The 24994-nt window shown below is 36.1% G+C and overlaps 3 protein-coding genes across 9 annotated transcripts; all 3 read right to left on the reverse strand.

Moving 5' to 3' along the window:
• Nucleotides 1–851: 851 nt before the first annotated feature.
• On the reverse strand, nucleotides 852–11723 carry REV1 (DNA-directed DNA polymerase). Of its 3 annotated transcripts, XM_068467866.2 has the most exons (25): nucleotides 11455–11723; nucleotides 11126–11270; nucleotides 10736–10851; nucleotides 10558–10634; nucleotides 9656–10143; nucleotides 8960–9103; nucleotides 8334–8466; nucleotides 8140–8228; nucleotides 7964–8014; nucleotides 7578–7781; nucleotides 6761–6880; nucleotides 6156–6248; nucleotides 5398–5457; nucleotides 5089–5175; nucleotides 4841–4924; nucleotides 4608–4680; nucleotides 4155–4223; nucleotides 3927–4028; nucleotides 3528–3824; nucleotides 3359–3432; nucleotides 2255–2844; nucleotides 2076–2136; nucleotides 1466–1666; nucleotides 1207–1333; nucleotides 852–1096 (listed from the first exon to the last, which is right to left on the reverse strand). In XM_068467866.2, exons 1-23 carry the CDS (start codon nucleotides 11664–11666, stop codon nucleotides 1625–1627), a joined length of 3411 nt encoding a protein of 1136 aa, XP_068323967.2. In that variant the 5' UTR covers nucleotides 11667–11723; the 3' UTR covers nucleotides 852–1096; nucleotides 1207–1333; nucleotides 1466–1624. The 3 variants fall into 3 exon arrangements, with proteins under 3 accessions (XP_068323967.2, XP_068323969.2, XP_068323966.2); XM_068467868.2 differs by having other exon boundaries at nucleotides 852–1333; nucleotides 3528–3809; XM_068467865.2 differs by having other exon boundaries at nucleotides 852–1333.
• A 2274-nt stretch (nucleotides 11724–13997) lies between these two features.
• Nucleotides 13998–16495, reverse strand: LOC137729703 (putative UDP-glucose glucosyltransferase). Its single transcript, XM_068468711.2, has 2 exons — nucleotides 15638–16495; nucleotides 13998–14955 (listed from the first exon to the last, which is right to left on the reverse strand). Exons 1-2 carry the CDS (start codon nucleotides 16229–16231, stop codon nucleotides 14128–14130), a joined length of 1422 nt encoding a protein of 473 aa, XP_068324812.1. The 5' UTR covers nucleotides 16232–16495; the 3' UTR covers nucleotides 13998–14127.
• Nucleotides 16496–19573: 3078 nt separating this feature from the next.
• Nucleotides 19574–23841, reverse strand: LIP1 (lipase 1). 5 transcript variants are annotated; one of them, XM_088678507.1, is made up of 10 exons: nucleotides 23478–23817; nucleotides 23238–23348; nucleotides 22373–22513; nucleotides 21749–21859; nucleotides 21524–21667; nucleotides 21405–21445; nucleotides 21223–21299; nucleotides 20386–20481; nucleotides 20039–20280; nucleotides 19574–19805 (listed from the first exon to the last, which is right to left on the reverse strand). In XM_088678507.1, exons 1-10 carry the CDS (start codon nucleotides 23664–23666, stop codon nucleotides 19785–19787), a joined length of 1173 nt encoding a protein of 390 aa, XP_088534633.1. In that variant the 5' UTR covers nucleotides 23667–23817; the 3' UTR covers nucleotides 19574–19784. The 5 variants fall into 5 exon arrangements, with proteins under 5 accessions (XP_088534633.1, XP_088534632.1, XP_088534631.1 ...); XM_088678506.1 differs by having other exon boundaries at nucleotides 19574–19808; XM_088678505.1 differs by having other exon boundaries at nucleotides 19937–20280.
• Between the last annotated feature and the right edge of the window lie 1153 nt (nucleotides 23842–24994).

Genomic DNA, 24994 nt, shown 5'->3' on the forward strand with positions numbered 1-24994 from the left:
AAAAGAAAAAGAAAAAAAAGAGATTATTTTAATTAAACATATATTGTTGTCCCTGCAAAGTGAGCAAACAGCTTACCAGGCAGGCAATGTATGAACATGTCTCGGCGTTGAAAGGTGATTCCTTTTGGGTGGCACCAAACGTGCCACTGCATTCTCCTTTGTTTTGGATTTGACCAATTGCATTTTTCAAACTCAAAATGTTATAAAGTTATAAACTATGGGAAGATGCATATATGAGTTTAGCTAAGCTATAAACTATTTAATGCATTCCGGTTTGGATCGTCATCTCCAAAGTTTAAGTGAATTTAGTGTAACTGTCTGATTATTTAAAAAAAAAATTAAAAATCATGGGGAGAAGTTGTAGTGCACTTCAAATACTTTTGGAACCTAAAAATATTTTCTCTAAAAACACTTTCAGTCATTTTAAAAACACTTCCATACGAGTCTTTTATCAATAAAACAAAGATAACCAATTCATATTGCAAGCGTACGTCATTTTATAAAATAGGTAAGAATATTTATACATGCATTTGAAATGTGATGTTTGATTCTCCCACTCCCATTAATAGAAATTAGAATTATTTTGATTTGTGGACATGCGTTTACTAAAATATAAGTAAGAGAATTATTTCACTCTTTAACTTTTCCTTGCGTTTAATTACGCGTAAAAAATGGGAAAATTGCAACATTTTCATCTTCATGGGGTTTGTTACGGCAAGGTTTTAATGAGGCCAGTCTTTTCTCTTCTATCCATCAATTTATTAATGAAATTCAACCCTTGTGATAAAAAGAAAAATCAATCTAAAATGCGGGAGGGGGGAAATTTAAACTTAAGTGAATGAGAAAACACATTTGCTCGGCAATATAACTATGTCCATATATGCATATTTACTTATATTTGTAAATTAACAAGAACAAAGTATCAAAGTCGATTCACTTTATTGAGCCCATTGTAGCTCCGCCACCATATACCTAAACCTTATGCAGGAGCTCCATCATTTGAGTTTCTGTTCAAGCTCATCATGGAATCCTTTTACTTTGCCTCTGCAAATCTTTCACGAACTCAATCGCTCTTGAGGGGGGAAGCGTTGTCCGTCTGAGAATTTGTGGTCCATCAAGCACTACTCTTCGATGTTACTGTATATTGTCATTGTGTACCAAAATTGCTAGTGCTAATCTGCCAGCCCTAAATTTAAGGCCAATTACCATAGTGTAGGGAACGAAGGCCCAATGGAGATAGATTCTTTCTTTAAGCTTCCTCCTTCTCCTTCTCTCTTCCCAAAATCTTTGGATCGAGGCCCTTCGCAATGTTTCATCACCGTAATCTCACATCCTGTTGTGACCACACGTAAATTACCAAGGTCATATGTTAATCACAGAATCAAGTTAATACAAGTATCAATGACGTAAACAATCCTCAGAAACATATTACTCAAGCTTTGAAGCAACAGGAATGCATTCTCACCTGTGTTGATGGAAAACGGATGTGAATGCCTAACTAATGGGTGTCGAACTTATGATTACAACTTTACAAGGTATGCCTGGCTGAGAAATGGCAGGTTATGCTCCTTAGATGTTAAAATCAGCACAATGTGTAGCCAAATGACAAGAAGCACAAGTCTAGCTATATGTGCAAGTTTCCTCCATAACTCTCAGCGACAGATGCCTATAAAGATTAAATCAAGACAACTGTGAGGAAGAATGAGCAGAACACAGGAAAGATTAAAACATGAAAATAGTGGATCATAATACTTAACAGCGAAAACTCTACAAAACAAGAGCTGGATGATAAGGAAAATCATAGGTCTGACAATATTAAACGGATTAAAAATGCAGTACATGAAGAAATTAGTCGCATCGATCATGTCAAATACAAAAAAAAATTACTTCAGTTGGCTAGTGTTTTTTCTTTACTCTGAACTTCTAGCTCATGCTAGGTAGTGGTGGCAGCCCTAGTATTTATCAGAGAAGAATGTTATCTGTATGCACATGCTACTGTCATAGGAAAACAGATATTGAGAATTTTGATTTTGGAAACACATGGAGCACTACAAAAAGTAAACATAACTACTCACCTGAAGGTAAGGAAAGACATCGTTGTATACTTGTAAGAACAATTTTGATTTCATTGTAAACCTGATAGAACATATAAACTCCAATCAGTTAAATGTAACTAATTAGCATTCAAAAATATAAAAAGCAAGCAGAAACAGGTCACAAACAAACATAGATCTCAATTGGCATCTATATTTACCTTCTAAGAAGACGAAAACAAACATAGATCTCTTCAATATCTGAGTCAATCTTTAAGTTAATATACTCCCTGAGAAGCTCAGAGAAGCTGTATACAGCTTCAATCCAGCTGTCAGAACTTGGATCCGGAGGATGTTGAGATTCCAAAATAGTATTTCGGAGAATGGTGGATAAATTTTGACTTGACCCTGATTTGTAATACAACTCAGCAAAAACATTTAACACCATGCACTTGCTGGATTTGAACTCATCAACCCACCCAGGAGGACTTCCAATCCAAAGTTTGTGGTTCAAAGCAGGATCACTTGGTCCCGAATGATCCTTGTTACTTGGACCTAATAATTCCGGAGGCTTTTCTGCAGGAGGGCCCAAGGAAGCACTTGAAGATACGTCATTTTTCCGGTGTGCAGGAAGCTGCCCGAGTATGTCAACTCTCAGTTCTTGAGGCAACTGTTGCAACACTGAGGTATCTATTTGACTTAAAGATGACGGCATTATATCAGTGTTTCCAAGACCTGATGTAGAAACTTCCACATGATGGTTCCCTCCCACCACAGCAGAAGGAATTGCTTCTTTTTCTACTATTGTATGCTATATCACATGAGGAGAGATACCAATTATATAACCATAGAAGTCTAAAACGTGGACATACAATAGACAACTAGAACAAAAGATTCTCAATAACAATATATTTTTTCTGGAATAAAAACATAGGCATCGAAAGAAGGGGCGTAAGAACAAGATAGACCAACTGAACCTTCATTTAACATTTGCAACAGACAAAAAAAGAACACAGGGATTCTTATATAAAAAAGTTCAAAATCCAACCACAACTTGATTTAGTACTGTCCAAAACAAGGCAGGAATGTTATCTAAACTTAACACTGCATCACAACTACAGCCATATCACCGAAAGCTATTATTATGGAAACTGAGCAAACAGCTAGATTGCTAGTAAAAGAGAAAGTCAACTTATAGTTAATCTGAAGTCCAGCAGAGAAGGTTTCTTTTACGTAATTCTGATGAATGATACTGGCTGAATAAATGAAGCATTGGCAAAATAGAACTGTAGAAGAAAGAGAAAAAGTTGGAACAGAAAATTTACCCTGATTTCTACTGATGCTTTGTTCTTGGGGACCACATCATTAACGAGTGGTCTCTCAACCCCAATCCTTGCACCTAAGTAGACAAAGCCATTATGTACATTAGGAATTCAGGACTAGTGAAATATAATGGAGTTTGCAATGAATAGACAGTTACGGAAAAAACATTACCGTGTACTTGTTCATGTGGTACAGTAGCACTGGAATTTTCTCGTTTATTTTTAGCAACATAATCAACTAACTTCCCACCATAGATTCCATTTAGTTCCGTAAATAATTCTGGAGGAAGACTCTCAATAACTCCCAAATCAAGATGACATAAAGGTGGTGGCTCAGAAACCTGGTCCAGAGAAGGTTCACCACTAGACAGACTATTGAGCACTGGAGTTTGAATACCATGTGAATCGTTGCCAACCAGGCCTGAAGTTCCACCACTTCTCCGATCCTCACAATCTGTAAGATAATCCACTGTGAAATCTGTAAATATTTTATTCACAAAAGTAGTTTTTCTACTAATAACAGAACAAAATGTGGAGAATAAACTGTAGCTGAAAAATAAATATATATTACCTACATTCACCTTCACCCTAGATATAGAATGAAAATTAGATTTCTTTTCGGTACTCCCTGAGGCTGATGTGAGCCACGACTTTAAAGATTTTGTGCCAAATCCTTCAAAATCAAGTCAGGAGAGAGGTCAAGACAATAATTAAAAAAAATATAGGACACTTCCTGTATAGCCCAGAGACGCAACATATAAAATTTAATGATTGAAAACAAATTGAATGTAATCTGCACCTTGCTTTGGAGTGTCTATGCTCTCAAGCTTGGAAACTTGCAAGCCAATACCACGGATCTCCTTAACATCTGTGTACAAGCAATCAAACGATTGAAATGAAGTTATTACTTGTGCATAAAAATTATCTCCAACCATAGGCCAGTTATATTTTGAAACTAAGATATGTGCATTTTTCTTTGATTTTGTCTGAATTCTATAGTTGTTATAGCCATGCAAATCCCATTGCCCCTAAAACCCATCACCAGCACTATTGCGAAGGTAATTCTAATTAACATTCTCCTCTTACGTCATTCTTTAGATACAGCCAAAATAAGTAATAAACCTAGAAAACAAAAACCCAAGTTGATGACAACTACATCAAACACAAAATTACATGAAATTCTCTTCACTGTGCTTTCCTAGGATTTCTTCCATCCATATGAAAACATGAATATTTTACGGAGTAAATTTACCTATAGAGAAAGACCCAAAGAGCTGATTCGCTATTCTTTGAAGAACTTCCACATCATCAGTAGCAGCTGGAACCTAATGTTTAAACAACTTAGATATTGGGCCCAAAAAGCACAACACTGTAATATGGTGCATTATACAACAATTCTTACATAAACATGCAAACATGCTTGCATGCCTGCTACTTGCACATATGTGATTATTTATGGAAGGTAAATAGTGTATATGTCGATACCGTTACAGAGTGGCTCAAGTTTTCACATTCTCCGCAGCCCATATACTTGACTGGCTCCCCTGCATCTTTACATCTTTTTTTAATCTAGAACAATGTAAAATAAAGTAGACCAATGTCAAACTTGGTTCAGAGAACACAATATCACCAAGACACACTAATCCAGAGATAAAGAAAGACACACACAAAACAATGCCCATTCAACCCCGCAACCCAATTTTGGACTAATAAACTTCAGAGAAGAAATACACCTTAAGGGTAAAAGTACGGCCCAGCACCCCACATCCTTGCAAGCGTAAAGACACCTCTTTGCAGAGACTTGAGAGGAAGTGTTGACTCTGAAAAAAAAAAAATAAACGGTCAACTCTTTACCTGCTAACATATAAAAGTCATGTTAATAGATATTTTAAGAAGGGAATTGTTATTGGCACTCCGAAAATCTAAAGGTGCACTCAAACTTTCTATATTTAGAAAGAAAAATACTCATATGAGGAATGCACAATTAGATATTTAGAATGTCAATAATAGTTCCCTTCTAAACAGTTTAACAGACTACCGACATCTTTCAAATCCTTGAACCTCACGCCCCAATTCACTTCAGCACCAATAGACTTGCTATCCTGCGCAAAACCACACGTAAGCAATGATGGTATAATGGTCAAAACACACCAAAAAAAGCATGTTTAAAGTTAGAGAGAACATTGGGACAAGAATTTCCTCGCTGTATAAAATTGTAGTGTGAAACAGTGCACTTCTATAAATAATGCGAAGCTTAACATGGTCATCCTCCCTCTTCCGCACCGGAGGATTTCAAAGTATCTACGGTCCACAAAATTAGGTTCCAAAGAAATCACTCGACATCTACTTATGCATAGTTGTGTTAGCCTGTGCAACCTACCAAGTGATACTAAAAACAACTATTACATATAGAATTATCAACCATACTTGTCGATTACAAATTACAATATAGAATTATCAAATACATGATTGCGTCTTTCCCACACTTTTGCAAAGTTAATCATATTCATATTATTACCTCATTCAGAATTACTTCAGGTGTTAAGTAATAACAAATTACAATTGATCATAGAGCTACCTAAGTTCCAGGAAACTATGAACTTTAAAAGGAATTATTTTGATAAGTAGCATGCAACAAAGAAAAAAAGCACCAAAACAATCGGACAGCAGCCAATATGGAAAAGCACAACTGCAATGGGGAATTCTATAGAAAAGAGGAGAGTTGGAAAGATATGTGAAATATAAACGTAGAAATTCAGCAGATGATCTCAAAGTAAAGAAGGTATGTTCTTTTCCAAACCTGAATCACCCCAACTAGCCGGTTATCAATGCCCCTACTATGATTCCACAACATCACCCCAGTTTTCATCCCAAAGTTCTTTTGAAGAGAGTCCTGAACAAGAAAATAAGACATAATTAACATCTGAACATCTCTAATGTTAATACAACCAAGTTGCAACTTATTTTTCTATAAGTTAAGGAATTTGAATAATGACTAACCAATGGAAAGTGTTGTAGAATATCACATCAAATAGACCACATTAACAGACAACTCAGCAACTTATTGTCATCATAAATCTCTTAAAAATAACAGTCAATGATAAGTTGTCACTCGATGATGTGTTGTCCATGATAAGTTTTCTAAGCTTTGCCCTTCAGAAAGTTATTACTTCCATTTATACAGTATACGTAGCTGTCTCCATAACGAATTTCATATAATTTTCTCTACTCCGAAAACAAACAAAACATCAAGCATAAATTTAACTAAAGCCATTGAGATCATGGTCTTCTCATCTCAGAAAAGTTGATTAAATATTGCAAACTACTCCTGATAATGTACAACTTAACCATCTCAGTACATGAAGAAAGAAAATCAAGACCCAGATAAAAAATAAATAAATAAACCTTTGAAATCATACGCAACTGTCCACACGTCTGAACATTTTGTTTCTTCAACTTCTGCTCTAAAGTGTGTCCTATTCCTGGAAGTTCCTTGATAGGAAGTTGATGTAAATACTCATCCACCTGATGTACTAAAAAACAATGTAAGTGTGTACAGCAAAGAGCATTCCATGACTTGTCCATAATCCATATTACAAGCTGATAGTCATTTGAAATTCAATACAAAAGTTCATAAGTTAAAAAGAAAAATCACTGTTCCAACTAAGTATTAAAAGGTACATAGCATCTAAGTCCTCCTTACTTTTTTCACCAACACAAAATGAAAAGTTAAAGAGCTACATAAACATTCAAGGGTTTGTGACTGATGCGTGTATGTTTAATACACGAATTAAATGACTAGGAGTCTACAGTCTTCCTTAATAAACTACTACAATCACTAGAAAGTCAAAATAAATCGACAAAACAAATCCATCACAGACATGAGCAAGGGAAAATACCTTGCCTGTTATATATATCCAAAAAACCAGAAGGTTGTAGTGAAAAAGTTAACCAACGCAACACCCCCACCCCCCTATAAAAACTTAACCTCACTTATACACATCATTCATGCCTTACGCCACCTTTTTCCCAGTATACTTAAGTGGATTGAAATGCAAAGAGAGTTCATAACAAAACAGGTTTCCACATACTTTGCATTCAAAATTTCATTTGATGTGTTGGCTAGATACCATAATCATATATATATGACATTCGAAGGAAAAAAATACATTGGTTTTTAATATGAAGCCAAGAACACAAAAGAATAGAAGAAAGAGCACACCTTTTCAGTAGGAATATAGCATTGACCATCCGGCTTAGCAGTTTTAGTGGCAAGGCGAGACATAAGCATATTTATGGCTATGCCAGCACTTGCAGAGCATCCAGTTGTCTCAAAGATCTCTTTTCTTACAATTGAAGCTAACACCTCAGGATCTACCCCTTCCACATCTGTGACATCTAAAAATGCTTCATCACAGCTTACTGCCTAAATTCAAAAACTTCAATATTAACACAAAGGCAACTGAAAACTTAATGTATTTGTGACATCTAAAAATGCTTCATCGCAGCTTACTGCCTAAATTCAAAAACTTCAATATTAACACATTAACACAAAGGCAACAAAAAACTTAATGTACTTTAAGAATTAACTTCCACAAGCAAACATACCTGTACTTTATTGCAGTGCTTATGCAAGATGTCATAGAACTGATCAGCTACCTACAAAGCAGATCATATAGCTTATAGAATTCCAGTTGACAAGGTAAAATACAGTAAACAAATGACAGAACGTCTCTGTAAAAACGTATCTGAGACAAAACAATGAGAATCTTCCAGAAACATACCTCCTCATAAGCTTCAAAATCATATGGAATAATGACAAGGTTTGGACAAATAGCCTTGGCATCTCTAACAAACATCCCAGCCTTCACTCCTGCAAGTTAGAAATAAAACTATTAAATGCAAAATATAACCTCCCAAGACAAAATAAAATTAAAAAGGTAAAAACCTGCTATAAACACATGTCACCAAAACCAACCATAATTTCGAGCAGGGTAGTTTGCAGATGAAATTTCAGCAGTTCCCTTTGGATTATCAGAATGGCATACAGCTACAGGCCTATCCTTAAACTCAGGACGTTTCCTGATGACCACTGACACGAAAAAACAGTCCTACAACAGCACATTGTTCATCTCAGTTACATTCTCAGTTGTACAGAAAACTTCATCTCTTCCAAGATATTCATATTGCTTATTATATATAAGACCAATCAATTTTACACCTCTAACTAATCCATCAATAACATCCCTAGGGATTAAATGAAATTATAGGAATCATGTATTTTCAAACTTGGCCCTTAAGATAGAGGTTAAAACTTAGAAAGGGTTTGGAAAAAAATGACTTTGGTGTTGGAGATGAGAATTTAAAGTACAAGATTTAAGAATGACAGTCGTCTTGGTAATAATGGTATCCGCGGCCAATAGTGGAGAAGATGACAGTGATGAGTTGTCAACAGATAGCATGGCCAATGAAAATCAAAATTTATAACACACAAGGGATGCCCATCTGGTTGGCTGATAACACAGGGAGACCAGTAATTACCAGACAAGTATAAGGACATAATAATCAAAATTCAGGTTTAACAGCCTTGGATTTGGAAAGTACCATGTCAATATGTATAATGGCAGCCTTCTGAAAACTCGTCGAAGCACTAAGATTAGGCTCTGTGCTCTTAAACCCTTTAAAGGAACTCGGAAAACGTTTACGATACCGATTTCTCCATGTTCCTATGAAGTGCAGCCTTGAGCTCTGCAGTAACCAAAGACAACATGAAAATAAAACAAAAATGCAAGTAAGTTTAACTAGTATGCTATACAACATCCATTAGAAGTTTGGAACCACATAAAAGATATAACTCAACATCAGAAAGTTATGTAACTGTACAAGCAAATATACAAGTATCATCTCAACCACAAAGCCCAAACTGCCCACCATATACAAATTCCATGGGTCATCCAAAAGATACCTTGTGAAGTTTCAATTGGCAACTGTCAGGATAATTGGTTTTGAAAATGCCATAAGATCAATTACATTTGAATTTCTAGAAAATCAATGCAAGGAGCATGCCAACAAGAGTCATGGAGTATGCCAACAAGTATCAATAGAAAGTATATAACCTTCTCAACAAAGACATCGTAAGAAAAAACAAAAAAGAGGTGAAGGCATAAATAGCTTTTGAAAACTAATGAAACCATTTTTATTTTTAAGACGAATAGGAATTAAGAATCTTGATGGGACAAATCAAGATGAAAAAAAGTGGCACTAGTAGAGAAAGCACACAATTACTATCCAGTTCAGTACCTTAAAATAGTTTTCCACGAAATTGGAATCCCCAAGAGTTGAATGACTTCTACTAGACCCGACATTTGAAGAGCTTGGCAAGTGGTAGCTGCAATCGGAAGCTGATGTTTGGTGGGTACCACACTGAAGTTCATCTTTTACACTGTCATGCACTTCTGCGTCCAAAGTAGTCATATCTGCAATTTGCACTTCACAATCTTTTTCACTACTTACATATGGCACCTGACCAGGTTCTCCATTGTCGTTCTCAAACATAATGTTATCAGATTCTCCACTAATTTGCCCTCTATGTTCTGTGGATCTGCCCACATCAGATCCAGTAGCATCTTCCACTATGGCTCCCACCAGCAATGTAACCTCACTTTCATATGTTACTTGATTAGCAGCATCTCCCAAAGGATCGCCAGAGTCCGGGATTACTTTTGGGGAAAAGAAGGCTGACAGCAATGGTTGGTTGCAAGCAATCTGTTCAAGTTGGTAAGGAACCCCTGGAATGAGAAAATGAAAATCCCTCACAGTTAAAATTTTAAATTATCCATTCATGAAAATATATAGTTCTTCATGTCACTCATTCAAAAACAAAAAATAATGACTGCAAGTAGACATCTCCAAGGCATGATCAATAACACTGAGGGGAAACATGTCAGAATCTCCAACACAAAACATTCCTTCAATCAAATACCCCTCATCCAATTTCACACTGCTACTTTTTGTTCCATTTAATATAATTATCCCATGTATCAAGATACAACCCAATTAGTCAGTACATGGTAGTAACGCTTAGCTGAGTCCTAAATTTCATCAATTAAAAAAAAGACCAAATTAAAACTTTTAAGAAAAATAAGAAAGAAGAAAAAAGAAAAAAAAAACAGAAAAAAGGAGAAAAAGGCCCATGAACTTACAACTCAAGAGTTTGTTAGCAGCAACTGAATCTAATATCCAGGAGGGTTTCACCACTGGGAGCCCTCCACTAAAAGACCTGTATTAGGATCAGGAACAGTACATGAAACTTATTGGAGAGTAATTAAATATCAATATTCACGATTTTATTGATGTGAAACTAATTAAAAACATACGAACCTCAAATTTTTAATTTTGCTGTCAGGCAGATTACTGCAAATGATATGTGTGACACGATGTCTGGAAAAATAATTCTCATATTTTCCACCGAAGTTCAACATGTAGCCTCGCAGTTCCTGAAACAGATTATCATCAACTCAAAGAAAACCCACATGTAGTAATGAAACAACTCGTCTCCCTATCGCTGCCACGAATCATTGAGGAAAACCAGGAACCTCAAATTATACATTCTCCACTACTAAGTTGCAAAAAATGTTAATGCCATAAATGGAACGTAATGAACATGGCGATTCAGATTTCCTTTTCCATTTTCTTTTTATTTCTTGTACATCACATCCGTTCTCAACAGCCAACAGTGGCGAACAGAAAATCACAAGAAGTCAACCAAACCTGATTGGGAGGAACCGTGTAGCCATCTACAAATATCGAAACCCCACGAAAAATATCATTTCCGGTATTTGAACCACTGTGTGAAGAAGCTGAAGCTTCTGTACCGAACTGATTATGAAGTTTCCTGTTCTTCTCTACCATGTAACTGCACCCAATTTCACAAAGACCAATCAGAATATAACTCCAAATTACTAACAAGTACACAGATTCAAAAATTGAATGCAAAATTAAACAAAACTAGGTTTTATTGATCTCATCCAATTTCCCAAGCAGTTCTTAACAAAAATCGAAAATTGACGGCAATGAACGAAAGAGGAAGAAAGAAGTACCTGCCGAAATCGGAGAAGGGAGCTTTTTTGAAGGAGGAGCGAGAGGAGGAGAGAGAATTGGCGCCCCAAGAGGCGCCTAGGGTTTTCTGGTTGGCCGCCGTCTGCTGCTGCTTCTTCTTGGAGTTACTGTTCGAAGAGTTGGAATTGAAGCTCCTCTTGGAATTGGATCTCTGGCCGGACGAGCCGGCGGAGCGAGACGAATTCAAACTCATTTCTACGGAGGAAAGAGTGTTGGAGAAGCTGTTGGTGGATTTTAGATTTTATCATTCAAATGACGCGGCAAATTAGAAACTGTATTTATATGTTTTGTGGGAGTAGTCGGTAACCGGGTTTTTGTAACGGTAAAGACCAGGCCCGGTTTCCGGTTTTTCTTTCTCTTTTTAATTTTTTGGACTTCTTTATTGTTTTTTTGGATTTTTTTATTCCTCTTCACTTATACGTGAGAGTTATTAAGTTCAATTCTTGCTAAAAACGAATTTAAACCACATTATTATGGTTAGTCTATATCGAGGCTTAGCCCAGACTCTCACCCCCTTTAACCAACTCCAAAACTTGGAGTAAATCCTACATTTTCCCTTCTATTCCCCTCATTTCTCTCCAACCCTTGTTCTAAAATTGGGTTAAGTGTTAAAACCTTAAAAAAAAAAAAAAAAAAAAAAAAAAAAAAAAAAAAAAACCTCAAATTCTCCCCAAGATTTAGCCCAAAAAACTTGGTGTAACCCAAATGTGAGAGTGGATAAAGGGAAAGTGGATTTGCCAGCCCAGACATGCGCCACAGGCTGCACATGCTAGGCCGACCCAAAGTATATGGCCTATCCACGTAGGGTTGTCTGTCTTGATGTCTAATGGGTAATTGAGCCCAACAGCTCTTTTATGATCTGGTGGCCACAATTAGTTGGGCCGTTGGTTCATCCAATGGTCGACATTCAAACTTTTTTTTAGTTTTATATTTATATATTTATTGAATTAAATCCAACAGCTGAAATCGAATATAATCAAATCTAACGATAAAAAAAAACTAAATATCCAAATTTAAATCCAACAGCTAAAATAATTAAAAAAGTTATTTAACTCAAAATTCACCCCAAAAACTCTATAAATACCTATGTATTTGTTTAAACATCCACACAATACTCATTTTTCTCCTACAATTCTTCCAATTTTTCTTTCTACCATCTTCCGCTGAAAAGCTCGCCGTCATGAGGTAACTTGGGTGATATTTAATTTAAATTATGCTTTTGTATATATTGCGTAGTTTAGATTGTTTTCGAACTCTCAAATAAAAATCATTCTATGGATTAATATGGTTATGTGTTTGTAGTGTTTGTATTGCAATTTAATGAATTCCTTTTATGTTTTGATATCATTAGTTTAAGGTAATTCTATAATTGGGTTTTCTGGGGTTTTACCCAAGTGGTATTTAATTTCGTTTCATTCGATTCCTCTTCGTAATTTAGTGCAATGGATTATAAGAACAAATCATTGGTTCTTGGTTTTCTTTTTAAACTATGTTGTAAAATCCTTTTGAAATCGATAGTTCCTTTTTTAACTGATGTAATTTTGATAAGGAAACCATTCATGTCAAGAATCTGCGCCTGATACACATCCTATTTTTGATACACTTTCACAATTCCAAATTGTATGAAATTCGGTCATGTTGTAAAATAGAATATATTATACACTGGTATTTTTTTCACCTTTTTTTTGGACAAGAAATGAATTTATGCTAAAATGTTAAAAGTGATACCATGTTGCTAGAATTTTGCAAACACGTTTGTGATTTTTTTTTTTTTTATATATACCTATGTGATTCCTAAATTCATGAACTAATTAAATTGAACTAAGTCATGTATTTCCTAAATTCCTATTTTATATTGATAATTTGTGATATTCATGATCCTAATGTCTTGTTATGATTTCAGAATATGTCTTACAAAAGAGAGATAGACTCTTGTAGACAGGGAGAGAGCAGCGTGGCACGAGGGAGAAGAAGAAAAGAAAGGAGAAGGAGAAAGAGAAGGCACGGACCCGTTTAATGGGGCTTTGCACAACAAAAAAGTTTGTCAAGCAAAATTAAGAACATAGTTGAGTAAAAAAAGTGTTGATGGGTTTTTATTTTACAAGTCATTGTGGACCTTTTCTCAATGGCTAGTACATGTTGCCCAATGAAATGGTTCGTCAAGAGAAGTATAAGCCAACGAACTAGAATTTCGTCGGATAAAATGACACAATGCGCGCCAATTTTTCCTTTTGGCACCAAAACATTGCCCAACAAAACATATTTTGCCCTACGAAATATTTTCATCGCTCAAAGTCTTTGACAAAATCCTAAACGTTGACCAAGTTTGCCGAACCAAAGTTTTTTTCGTCGAGCAAACTTTTATCGTGCAACTGGTAATTTCTAGTAGTGAATAACCCTAAAATATCAATAACATTTTGTAGCAAATTCTTCCCTATAAAATTAGAAAGATGAAGGGAGAGGGAAACACACACATGAATGTCACAGCTTAATCATACATATATCACTCAAACAAAGAACATCATTGAACTTAAATTCATATTTTTATTTGATTAATTGGCTTACTGTTGAAATAAGCAGTGCGATATAATCAACGATCATAACTTACAATTCGAAAAGATTATACTAATATTGTTCGTTAAGAAAAAGTTATTCTAAGCAACATACGTGATCTTGCTAATCTCGTCTATAAAATCTTCAAGACTCCGGTCAGAGGAGCCACCCTCAGCCACCGCTTCCTCTGCCGTCTTCTTCCATTTCAAAGCGTTTTGCTTCAGTTCGTTTGCCTTCTCTCCCACGGTTGCCTCCAACAAACACTTCTCAACCTCGTCTCTCGTGATCAATCTATTTTCAGCTCTTCCACGACACAATCTGAGCCCCACACCAAACACATCCACCAAGAACTTTGAATTGGTGACTTGGTCACCCCATTGAGGAAATGTCACAAGTGGCACGCCGGAAGTTAGTGCTTCGACCGAAGAGTTCCAGCCACAGTGAGTAAGAAAACATGCAACCGATGGGTGAGCTAGAACTTGCTCTTGTGGACTCCACTGCACCACTTTTCCCTTGTCACCAACTTTTTCCAAAATCCCATCTGGCAAAACATGTTTTTCCGATCCGAATGCTTTGCCTGGTGGCTTCATAGCCCATAAAAACGAGACCCCAGAACTCAGTAGGCCATGAGCAATCTCGTCAACTTGCTCTTGCTGTAAGTACACGATGGTACCAAAAGATATGTACACGACAGATGTTGGGGGCTTTGAGTCAAGCCACTCAAAGCAATCATCGGCTTTCATTAAGTCACCTCCGATGCTTGTTTTTGGAGCTTTAGGGTTTTTGAACAAGGGACCAACGGGCTTCACTATGCACACCTGGGACATGTGCTCAATTATTTCTGGCTCCAACTCCTGGAATGTGTCCATCAACACATAGAGTGATTTGGATAACTTCTTGAACTGTCCTAATATTGCCCTTCCCAAAACCTGAAACAAATAATTAGTCAATAATGTCATAATGGGGGTTGCTTTATTTTTTAACGGTGGAGGTTTGTATTCGAACATAAAATATCTTCCAGCTAGAGAGAAACACCAATATAAAGTACTGTTATATCCCTAATATGGGCTCTTTTTTTTAACAAATGATATTATGTACACTAAGGAAAGGGGGTGGGCGGCTAGTAATAATATGGTTCAAATTCGCCTTTGATGAGAATCGAACTTAAAACCTCTCACTTAAAATTGAAGAAGAATACCACAAGACTGTAGTACTAAGTGGCCCTAATATATTTGTTAAGTTTTAATTACCAATTAATGCCACAGTTTTAACCCTTTACTTACTAAAAAGTAATACGAAGTCTTCTCCAAATGTGAAACCAAAAGTGTTGTAATCTTATTATTATTTTGGTGGTGGTTATTAATACTTCAAAAAATTATTTTGCAGTCCTCTTTTTTTCGTTTTTTTTTCTCTAATATTATACAAACAGACATATCGGAGTGCAGAATGATTTTTTTTAATACATCGCCCATGATTTTTCTTTCGGATGAAAAATGGATTAGCTCAGAATTTCTTTCTATTTCTTTTTTTTCTTTTTCGTTTTTATAAAGAAATACAACTAGATCAATAATTATAGAAGGATGACTTTTTTGGTAGGTATATGTTATTCACCTGAAATGGATCAGAAGGGAGTAAGAAGCTGGGAATCTCATCATGCTTCAGAACAGGCATACCAGGAAGCTGGATATCGATAATCGGCTCAGCCTCTGTCGGAAACGGCACCGTCTTGTTGTGGTAATGGTAATAGGCCGAGAACAGAGCACAAGACTGAATCCAAAGCGTGGCACGAGGGATCCCAAGCTCGGTGGCAACATCACAAACCCAAGGAATGAACGGATTGTTCACCAGACATGAAACTGGACGACCTTCATTGGCATGTCGTTTGATCGTCTGTGTTACCAGTTCCTTGCCCACAAGTTCAAGCAAAGGCATATATTCGTCCAACCTGGAGAATTTCGGATCATCTTCCGCTAGCCCGTCGTCAAAAAACTCAAACCTGATGAAACCATTGCCGACGGGTGTAGGTTGGTCACTGATGCCATCGTTGGCCTTTCTCATCTCTTTGCCATAGTTTTCTGTGGTGGAGAAACTTACCAACATGCCCTTTGAAGCTAGGCGTTTGCCTAATCTGAGCATAGGGTTTATGTGTCCTTGTGCTGGAAAACATACAAGAAAAATATGAGGGAGAGGAGTTTGAGATCGCATATTTTGCTCTCTTCTAATTCACTTTTCCCACTCAAACAAAGTTCTTGTTAAGTTTGTGTATTATTATAGAGAAGACAAATATGTTGTGCGAATATACTAAGAGGGAGTTATTGACGACAGATTAAACGAGCGACCACAATCAGAGATGGAGATTTCGTCAGAAGATACAAAAAGCGAAGGGGAAGAGAAGGACAAATGAACAAGTGGTTCTTTTGTTTGTCTAGTACTGTTGACAGTGATACATGTACAGTACATACACAAAGTGGACTTGTGTATATACAGCAGCCTTCGTCTTATATTACTCTTATCGTTAAGTATTTATTTTGGGTGGTTGTGTTCCATCCGCGTAATGCTCGTCCCAACGTTATATATATATATTAATGAACAAATATTTACCCATATCTTGGTACTCATTGACGTGTAGTTGCATGCTACAGAAAATAATGGTTGCCATTCACAACGGACCTACCATTCTGATAGGTTGCCAAGAAAAACCATATTGGTACCAAATTTGCAAAAGATATTGCCGACCTTATAAGAATATGGATATGTTGCTTTAATTTTGAAAGAGAATGAGCCGTTGTACACGAATGTGCTGGAGAATTCATAGTGTTAATATATCATAAGTTGGTAATTGGCACATCTTCGCAATGAAATCCATAAAATGATAAAGAAAGATGACTCCCAGTTCCCACCGTGCCGGAGTGGTTGGTGGCGGCATATATGGAAGTTCAGGTGGTGGTGGTGGTCGTGGTGGGTGTTGTAAACTAACAAGTTTTGGACTATATCAAAATATATTTTTTAAAGATTTTGTTTTCACTTCTGAATAAGTATTGTTAGGTTAATTGTCAACTTGAAACTAATGTTGTGAGATATGCCACATCATTTCGGACCCAAATCTGATCGGTCTCTCCATATAGTAATTTAGAAAAATACGTGCGGATCTGTACTTCATGAAGAGGAAAAAGAAAATCCAGGGTTTTGATCAACCAATGAGAAAAAATAATAATAATAAGCTATGATTAGAAATGGTTTACTAATGTTAGATTAATCACTTTTTAAATTAAATTTATAAATCATGTGATGTGTTATCAATAAGAATAACCATGTTAACAAATTTAATTAATAATCAAATTATCAACTATCACATTATATGAGATGACATATAGTTCAAAGAAAGTTCTATTTTAAAAGAATCTTTTCAGCATTTCTGGAACACAAGACAGGAAGTAGTGTTCTGAAAAATCGTGTATTTTATTTCTGTTACAATGTCAGATTCTGCAAAGAGTAGTAATTGATCCACATGGTATATTGTAGCTAGCTACTGCGTGCACACAAAAAGTGTTACAGAGAATGAACCGCATTCATGAACCTGAACCATAAGTACAATCCGAATATAAATAAACTTGTAGGTGATGAAAGGTGACTGGGTTTGAAAAGTCAATAATGCGGGAAAAAATATGTGCTAGCACAATAATCAAAATTTGATGTGGTAGAACTAACACACAAATTAAACCCTATAAATTATGCAATCGTAGTATGAGTAAGTAGGGATCGTTCTATTCCAGGGATTAGAAGGGATGCTAATCAACACAAATTAAACTTATAAAACTAAAAACTAAGTTAAACTAAAAACAAAACAATGACTGAGGGGATTTTGGACGATTTTAATTAAAACAAAAGTAAATAGCAACAAGTAAATTAAGTTGTGAATGAAATATGGATGAGAATCATGAGATGATAGCTAAAGGATTCTTCTCCACACATGAATCATATGCATACAAATCGATTTCTAGTTATTCTTCTTATAAACCATGAATGACAATGACCTAAATTAATTGTGAACAACACTAATTAACTCTCAGATTTTCCTAAATTCATTGAATTGGACTCAGCGACGCAACCAAATTATTCTTCTCAAGTTCCCTAACTATGAAAAGTATGATAGAGATACATCTTGAAGATCATTAAGTTCTGTGAAAATCAGAAGCATTGACAAAACATTCGTAACTATGAAAAGCATGATACTCCTGCCAAGAATTTACTTAACTCAATCATGACTAGTGACTTTTACTATTTACAAATATAAGTTCATAACAATTAGGTGAAATTCCCTTATATTCTAGCATCAAATCCCTGCATGTAAACTAAGTGTGCACCCTTAATAAACATACATGAATAAGTTCTCTATAAAGCAGATAAGTAAATCGAATTCATGTTTTATAAAATAATAATTGGATGCAATCAATTTATATAAAACATATAATTATGACTTCGAATTCACCTCTAGCTAAAAAGAAACTTAGTTACGCATGCTCATCATAACTGAAAAACAATCTAAAATAAACATTGAAAATTAAAACAAAGAGAGAAAGAACCGAGAAAACTCCAGCGACTTCAATGAATGATTGCAGGTTATGGCACACTTCCCTCTTCTTATTTACAACAATAATGTGTATATAGGGTAAAGGCACATCTGAATCCCAGGAGAAAAAAGATTAGGTCGTTTGAATTATTTTAGGACTCTTAGAATCAGATAGGAAGTGTTGAAATGTGATAAGGATTCCTCCTTGCATCTGGAGATAAGATAAAGTAGAATAAAGGTTGAATAAGATAAGATAAGGTTGGATAAGGTTCCTCTCCAACTAGGATTCCTTTTTCTTGTGTAAATCCTTGTCTTCCAAGCCTCAACTTTAATTTCTCCAGAGTTTAGCACATGTCTAACATCATTTAAACACCAAAAACGTTCAGCCCATATGCTATCCATGCATGCTATCCAATCCAAGTCTAAAATTATTCCAAATTGCTCCATTTGACTATTTATTATCATCTTTACCAACTGGACCTACAATAATACGAAAATAACATAAACTACCAAAATAAATGGAAATTAATGATGTAAATGCAAATAAATAAGATAATAAGTCTCATAAATATGCTCATATCAATAGTGTTGACAAATTCTAACCGTTGATGTATTGCCGACCTAACATCGTAAATTATTAGAAGAGAGAGACTTGGCTGAGGAGAAAATTTTTATTCACATAATTTTATTAAGTGTGAATTATAATATGAATAATTTTAAATCTAAATATAAAATTTTGTGAATCGATCATCCAGTAAATTGAGGACCCAAGTTAATTCTTTTATAGAATTCACCCACCCGCATTGTCAACTAGCAGTAGAATTAGCCAATCATCAATCCATTACACGGGCAGAGCCAAGTCCAAGGCTCTCCTAGACTATAGCAAAAGGAGAGTTTGAACTCTTAAGCTTAAAAATATTAATTTTTTGTGCTATTTTGTAAATTTAAATTGTCATATTCCACTTAACAAATGAAAATTGTATCTTAACGCTGCTTTTATATAAAAAAAGAGCTAATGAATGTTAAATAAACGTATCACTTTAACCAATATTATAATTTAATAGTAATATACTAAAATTCCATACAACAAATGGTTCCTTATTTCATGCGACTGTCCTCCGTTTCCGGTTGGAGCCACCCGTCCGACGTTGCCATTGCACTTGCAGAAGTCCATCTTGAAGTGAGAAATTATCCCCTCTTCTCCCTTGTCTCCTTAATAGACAAACAATAAAGATAAACCTAATAAGATACAGAGCACATTTTTCTACATAGATAATGCTACATGCAATATATACACATCAACATTTCTACCGCAGTGCAAGCGTAAACACATTGATTACATGTTGCAGAAAGCGGTCGCATTAAGAAGTACTAGATTTTCCCCATGACCTAAAAAACCTAATCACGGGGTCATGGAGGTCTTCTTTGGCCTTAACGCTCACAATGAAGTCGATATGACCATAATTCTCGAGATAAAGCAACTCCGGAGTGGACTGCAATTCCTTGAGAGTGTGACGGAAATCTGTCATATCCGCTAAATCATCATTGCCCCCACAAGCCATCAACAGCGGCAATGATTCGGGTATCAGACTAAGATCAAATGCAGGGGGTTTCAACTGACCATACAACCTCAAATTTTTTAACAGGCCATAGTCGTATTGTGAAAAAGTTCCCTTACGGATCACTGCCCAACACAAAATGCAACAATCAGTGTATGAAAATAATAAAGAATGAGAGGGGGTGTGGGGCAAAAGGATATTTATGCAAGCACAAGCGGTACAGAGCTTACTCTGGAAGAGATGGTGCAAGTTTTTTGCAGATGTTGGGTGTGGTTCATAATCAAGATACATGTCCACACGTGAGTTATTAAAGCAACAATTCTTCCCTGAAAATGTTACCAAAACGCATTAGCAACCCTTCTTCCCCAGATATTATCAGATAAGCTTTGCATGTACAAATTTAGTAATAAATACAAAATGAGATGAAAACATTTACATAGTAATCTACAAGAATGTTCGGCACCACAATCATAAGGCTGTCTCGAATGCTTTCTGAAAGGCCAAAAGCGCTTACAGATCAAAGCATTTCTGTCAGTGTTTGGAAGAAATAACTATTAGTGTTTCTAGATTCTAAAAGCACTTTTTGGGCTTTCTGGAGAAGCGCCTACCAGGTGCTTCTTTGAGAACTACTTCCAAGTGCTTTGACAGGAAGCAGTTAGACTTTTATATAAAAAAATTTGTTGTGCTTCTGCTAACGCACTTGTGAGCAAAAGTATTTCCTACAGAAGCTTTCCCAAACGGGTCCTTAATAATACACTGCCAAAGTGCTTCCTCAAAATTTAATCATGTCTACTTTTGTTTTTTTTTTTTTTTATAACCTGTACTCCACCTTTAATATTAATTCATACTTTGTGAATTATTATCATTAGGACATTCCTCCAATAGACAAATACAGTCACATAAACAATATCATAAAGAATAGAATATTTTTCCCCCAAATTTCCAAACTTTTGAACGTGGACACTGCACAATGCATATAATAGACGCAAGAGCACATGCATGCGCCCGTATGCACACAGATGGAGGGAGGGAAGAACCGAAGAAGTAGTATATATATGAAGTCGAACCTGTTATGGAAGTTAGCAAGTCGTTGCAGTCAACATGGCCATCACATATTGAATCCAAAAGGTTGACTCCCCATTCACTGCATATAATGTACAGAAGATGACAAGATTAATACTAATAACCTCATAACATTTGAGCAAAAAGAATATTAGCGGAAAAAAAGGTGGACAGTGTGCAACAAAACCTTCTAAAGTTAAGTTGATGGATGCCCATAGCAAGAATCATCTGAAAAATATGAACATATGTATCAATTTTATTACAATAGCCATTCATGCACTATACCTTGAAGCAGATAATGAGTACCTGATCAACATGCATGTTGACCATTCTAAGTGCAAATTTAGATGTGATATGCTCCAAGTATGATATTGGACAGAAAAGAGCGGCAGCTTCAACCAGTTCTGCGATATCCGGCTGGGTGAGAGCAGCTAAAGACATAATTGTTCCCTGACAACATGAATAAATTGAGTTAACACCAAAGGTAGCAGCAAGGCAAGGAAGTTTGAAGTAGATGAAGAGATGTAAGACCTGTGAATGTCCAACAACAAAGACTTTGGAGCTTCTTGTTGAATATACGTAGCGGATCATTTCTGATAGATCAAATAGAGCCAATTCCTGCCAACTCCAATCCCAAAATTCCTACAATAAAGAATAAATCCATGTATTGTCAGATTCCAGATAAGCAAACTATGAATTGCTGAACATGAACATTCCTTTTTCTGCTAACTTTCAAGTAGGCTCACATTACCAATCCCCCATATGAAGCTATGTTGAGTGTATTAAGACAAGTTCTCGAAATAAAAAACCTAAATACAGATGTCTTTTATCAAGGCAAACAGGTAGCACAAAATACTGATATCCTAGCAAAGGGAGCCTATCGTTGAGTGTAATTTTCTTTAATCTGTTTTAGCTATTCCTCTTTCTAACTCAGTATTGTCATCTATCAAAGCACAAAACTGTGAGGAAGGAACAATGAGGTTGCTTTTCATATGTGATTATGTTTTTCCTTCAGAATATCAGGGGGACAATCCAGACTTTCAACATAGAACGAGTTTGATCAGCAGCCGATTGGAAACCACCAATAACTGGAGCCACACCTTATCGCTGAATGAAAGACAAAAAAATTGTGAGACGAATAGAAGCTATATAAACCTTATCCTCTTCTAATAAAGATACGTGTCCATGACTCCAACGTGTTCCACGCACACTCCCTACCCATACATCAAAACCTTCAACTGCAAGGACAAAGCCTAGCGATTCTTCTGGAGAATTTAAGAACCATGCATCACCTGCCTGTTTGAAATTCAAAACTAGGTAGTATTAGCATAAGATCAAGAAAAGGCGGTAACCAAGTTCAATTGAGTTTGAAGCACATTAGAGCCTCATTTAAAAAGTATACCATGGACGTTCATCTCTTTACCACATTCGTTCATTTCAAGAAATAAAATTTCAACGGAAATTAAAAACTTGAGATGAGGGAGCACCAAAAAGTGACTATACGGTCAAATTTTGAAATAATCAACTTAGTGGATCAATATGTTCAGATGTCTGCTGAAAAAAAATTGGAAGAAACTATAAAAGTTAGGCGTTTCACCAATTTAGGCGTCCAGGGAATCAGTAATACTCACGGATCAGTTATGAGGATCATCTCAGCAATCCTACACATCTCAAACCAAACGGAAAATGCACTAACAAACACGACTTATACTAATTCAGATAAACAGTCCAGCAGATGCGGCTCCAAGTCACCCGTTTTTGCTACACTTCTAGATCGTGTTTAATGAACATTTGCTAGATCTACATGTAAGGAAGTCATGCAATTACCAATCATATCATAAACCTATTGCTATTCCCCCATAATCGGTCGTATAAATGTATGATCGAAAGTGACATCCATGCAAAAAATCATGGGTTTATTCCCCTTTTATTGCTCAAGTGATTGTATCAACAGTCTCACATAATAGTCACTAAAAGTGTAAATTCAATGTCAAATTTTGCATTTGTTAAACAGTCTCACCATGAAGAGCCCATGCTGAAGCAGCACAGGAGGACCCTGCTGTCTTCTCAAATCCCCGCTTCGCGACGACACGCGTTGAAGACCCAGTAAGTACCCATCTTTCGTTTGAATCTGAGCAAAAAACCAGAAGCAACGAATTTTAACAATCTGGGTACTCAAAGTTACACACTTCAATCACAAATTTAACAATTAAAGATACAAAGTGGGCAATATTTAATGAAATAGTGGTATAGTACTCACCGTGTGCTCGGAGCAAGAGTAACCAGACGGTTCAATGAGCTGCGCACAGAGAGACTGCGGCGGTGAACGACGGCGACCGATTCTGTAAAATTCGGTCGAGTTTTGGGCGATTTCTGCTGCGATTTCGGAGGTCAAGAGGCCGATAAGGAAAGCTACAACAACCACCGCAACTGCCGACGACCTCTCCATCTCCTTGTGGGTCAGTGATTGATTGAGTGAGGGGGAAGGGAGTGATCGGAACAGGGTTGCATGGCATTCATATGAATCATATCCAGTTTTTCTATGGGGGTTTGAGGTGTGTGCTTTACGCGCGCTTTGGTGGAGTGATGCCAACAACCAACTCTCCACCGGTGGTGGGTCCAGGTGGGTTGAAGTTGACGCGGATGCGTTTTGATTTGGGGCTAATCGAAACTCGAACTTGCAATTTTGAAGAATGGGCTTAAGATTAAAAGGTAGGTTTTATTATTGTTTTTTTTTTTCTTTCTATTTTTGAGTTTTTCTCGCAAATGATTCTCCAAATTGGCAAAAGCTCATGGTTTTGGTCTCTCATTTTCAAAATTGATAATTGTCATCACTAAGTTTCAATTCACACATTTATGGTTCTTGTATAATTAATTCATCAATTTATACGATAAAAACACACATGACGCCTACATGACTATTTAATTGAGTGTTTTTTGTCGAATCACATCATCAACTAATTTTTGATAAAAACTTTTCATCAAAAAAGGTCAACAAGGTACAACAATAGGAGTTGGGAAAGAACTTCAGCCAAATCTCCATAACAGAGAGGACCTAACTACTATAATCTTGAAATAATAAATCTGCAATAAAATTGGGAGGTTCCTCAAACCAATAGAAAAGTCTACCAACATGAAGAGCGTAGCGGGCAAGACAGTGGACAACAACGTTGGCTTTGTGACAAACATTAGTAAAGTTAGCTTTAGTGACCTTCAACAGCAAAGATTGGTGTCCCCCACTATATATCCAACAAGGGAGAGGTTAGTAGAGACATCACTTAGAGCTATGACAATCTAAAGCAAATTGCTCTCAAAATATATGTGACGATAACCCCTCGTTGTTGTCAAAACCAAGCCTTCCCTCATTGCAAGAGCCTCCACCTTAAGCGTTAGAAGTATGCCTAAAGCCACTCATTTGATGTAATAGCTTTTGAAATACTTATTTTGTTAAACTCTTATTTAGTTTAATGGAAAGACAATGTTTATTGTTAATCACTACTTAATGTATTATGGGTTTAAATCCATAACAAAATCCTAATAATGTAATCAAACCTAAAAGAGAAATGATCTAAGTGTTAGATCAATGACCTTCTATTATATTCATTCCTAAAACGTTCCTAGTCATAGGATTGTCAATTGGGCATTGACAATCCACTAATGTTAGTACGTGTTATGTGAACTTATTCGGTAGTATGACTAGTCTCAAAGTCATTAGTGTTAGACACTAAGACAAACACATAGTTGCTCCAAAGGTTGTTGATTACCTTGAGCAAAGAT

This window comes from Pyrus communis, chromosome 10, assembly GCF_041283825.1.
Source record: "Pyrus communis isolate YQ-2024b chromosome 10, ASM4128382v1, whole genome shotgun sequence".
In the NCBI taxonomy this organism is placed as follows: Eukaryota; Viridiplantae; Streptophyta; class Magnoliopsida; order Rosales; family Rosaceae; genus Pyrus; species Pyrus communis.

What these genes read in the sequence shown, in the direction of transcription:
- REV1 (XM_068467866.2), bottom strand. Translation starts at nt 11,666, where the DNA reads ATGAGTTTGAATTCGTCTCGCTCCGCCGGCTCGTCCGGCCAGAGATCC. An exon ending in ACTTGAGCCACTCTGTAACG is followed by an intron (nt 4,681 to 4,840) that starts GTATCGACATAT and finishes TTTAAACATTAG; the next exon opens with GTTCCAGCTGCTACTGATGA. An exon ending in CATAGACACTCCAAAGCAAG is followed by an intron (nt 4,029 to 4,154) that starts GTGCAGATTACA and finishes TTGATTTTGAAG; the next exon opens with GATTTGGCACAAAATCTTTA.
- LOC137729703 (XM_068468711.2), bottom strand. Translation starts at nt 16,231, where the DNA reads ATGCGATCTCAAACTCCTCTCCCTCATATTTTTCTTGTATGTTTTCCA. An exon ending in TCCCTTCTGATCCATTTCAG is followed by an intron (nt 14,956 to 15,637) that starts GTGAATAACATA and finishes TATTTGTTTCAG; the next exon opens with GTTTTGGGAAGGGCAATATT.
- LIP1 (XM_088678505.1), bottom strand. Translation starts at nt 23,666, where the DNA reads ATGGAGAGGTCGTCGGCAGTTGCGGTGGTTGTTGTAGCTTTCCTTATC. An exon ending in CTTTATTAGAAGAGGATAAG is followed by an intron (nt 21,860 to 22,372) that starts GTTTATATAGCT and finishes TCTTTATTGTAG; the next exon opens with GAATTTTGGGATTGGAGTTG. An exon ending in TTGTTGTTGGACATTCACAG is followed by an intron (nt 21,668 to 21,748) that starts GTCTTACATCTC and finishes TCATGTTGTCAG; the next exon opens with GGAACAATTATGTCTTTAGC.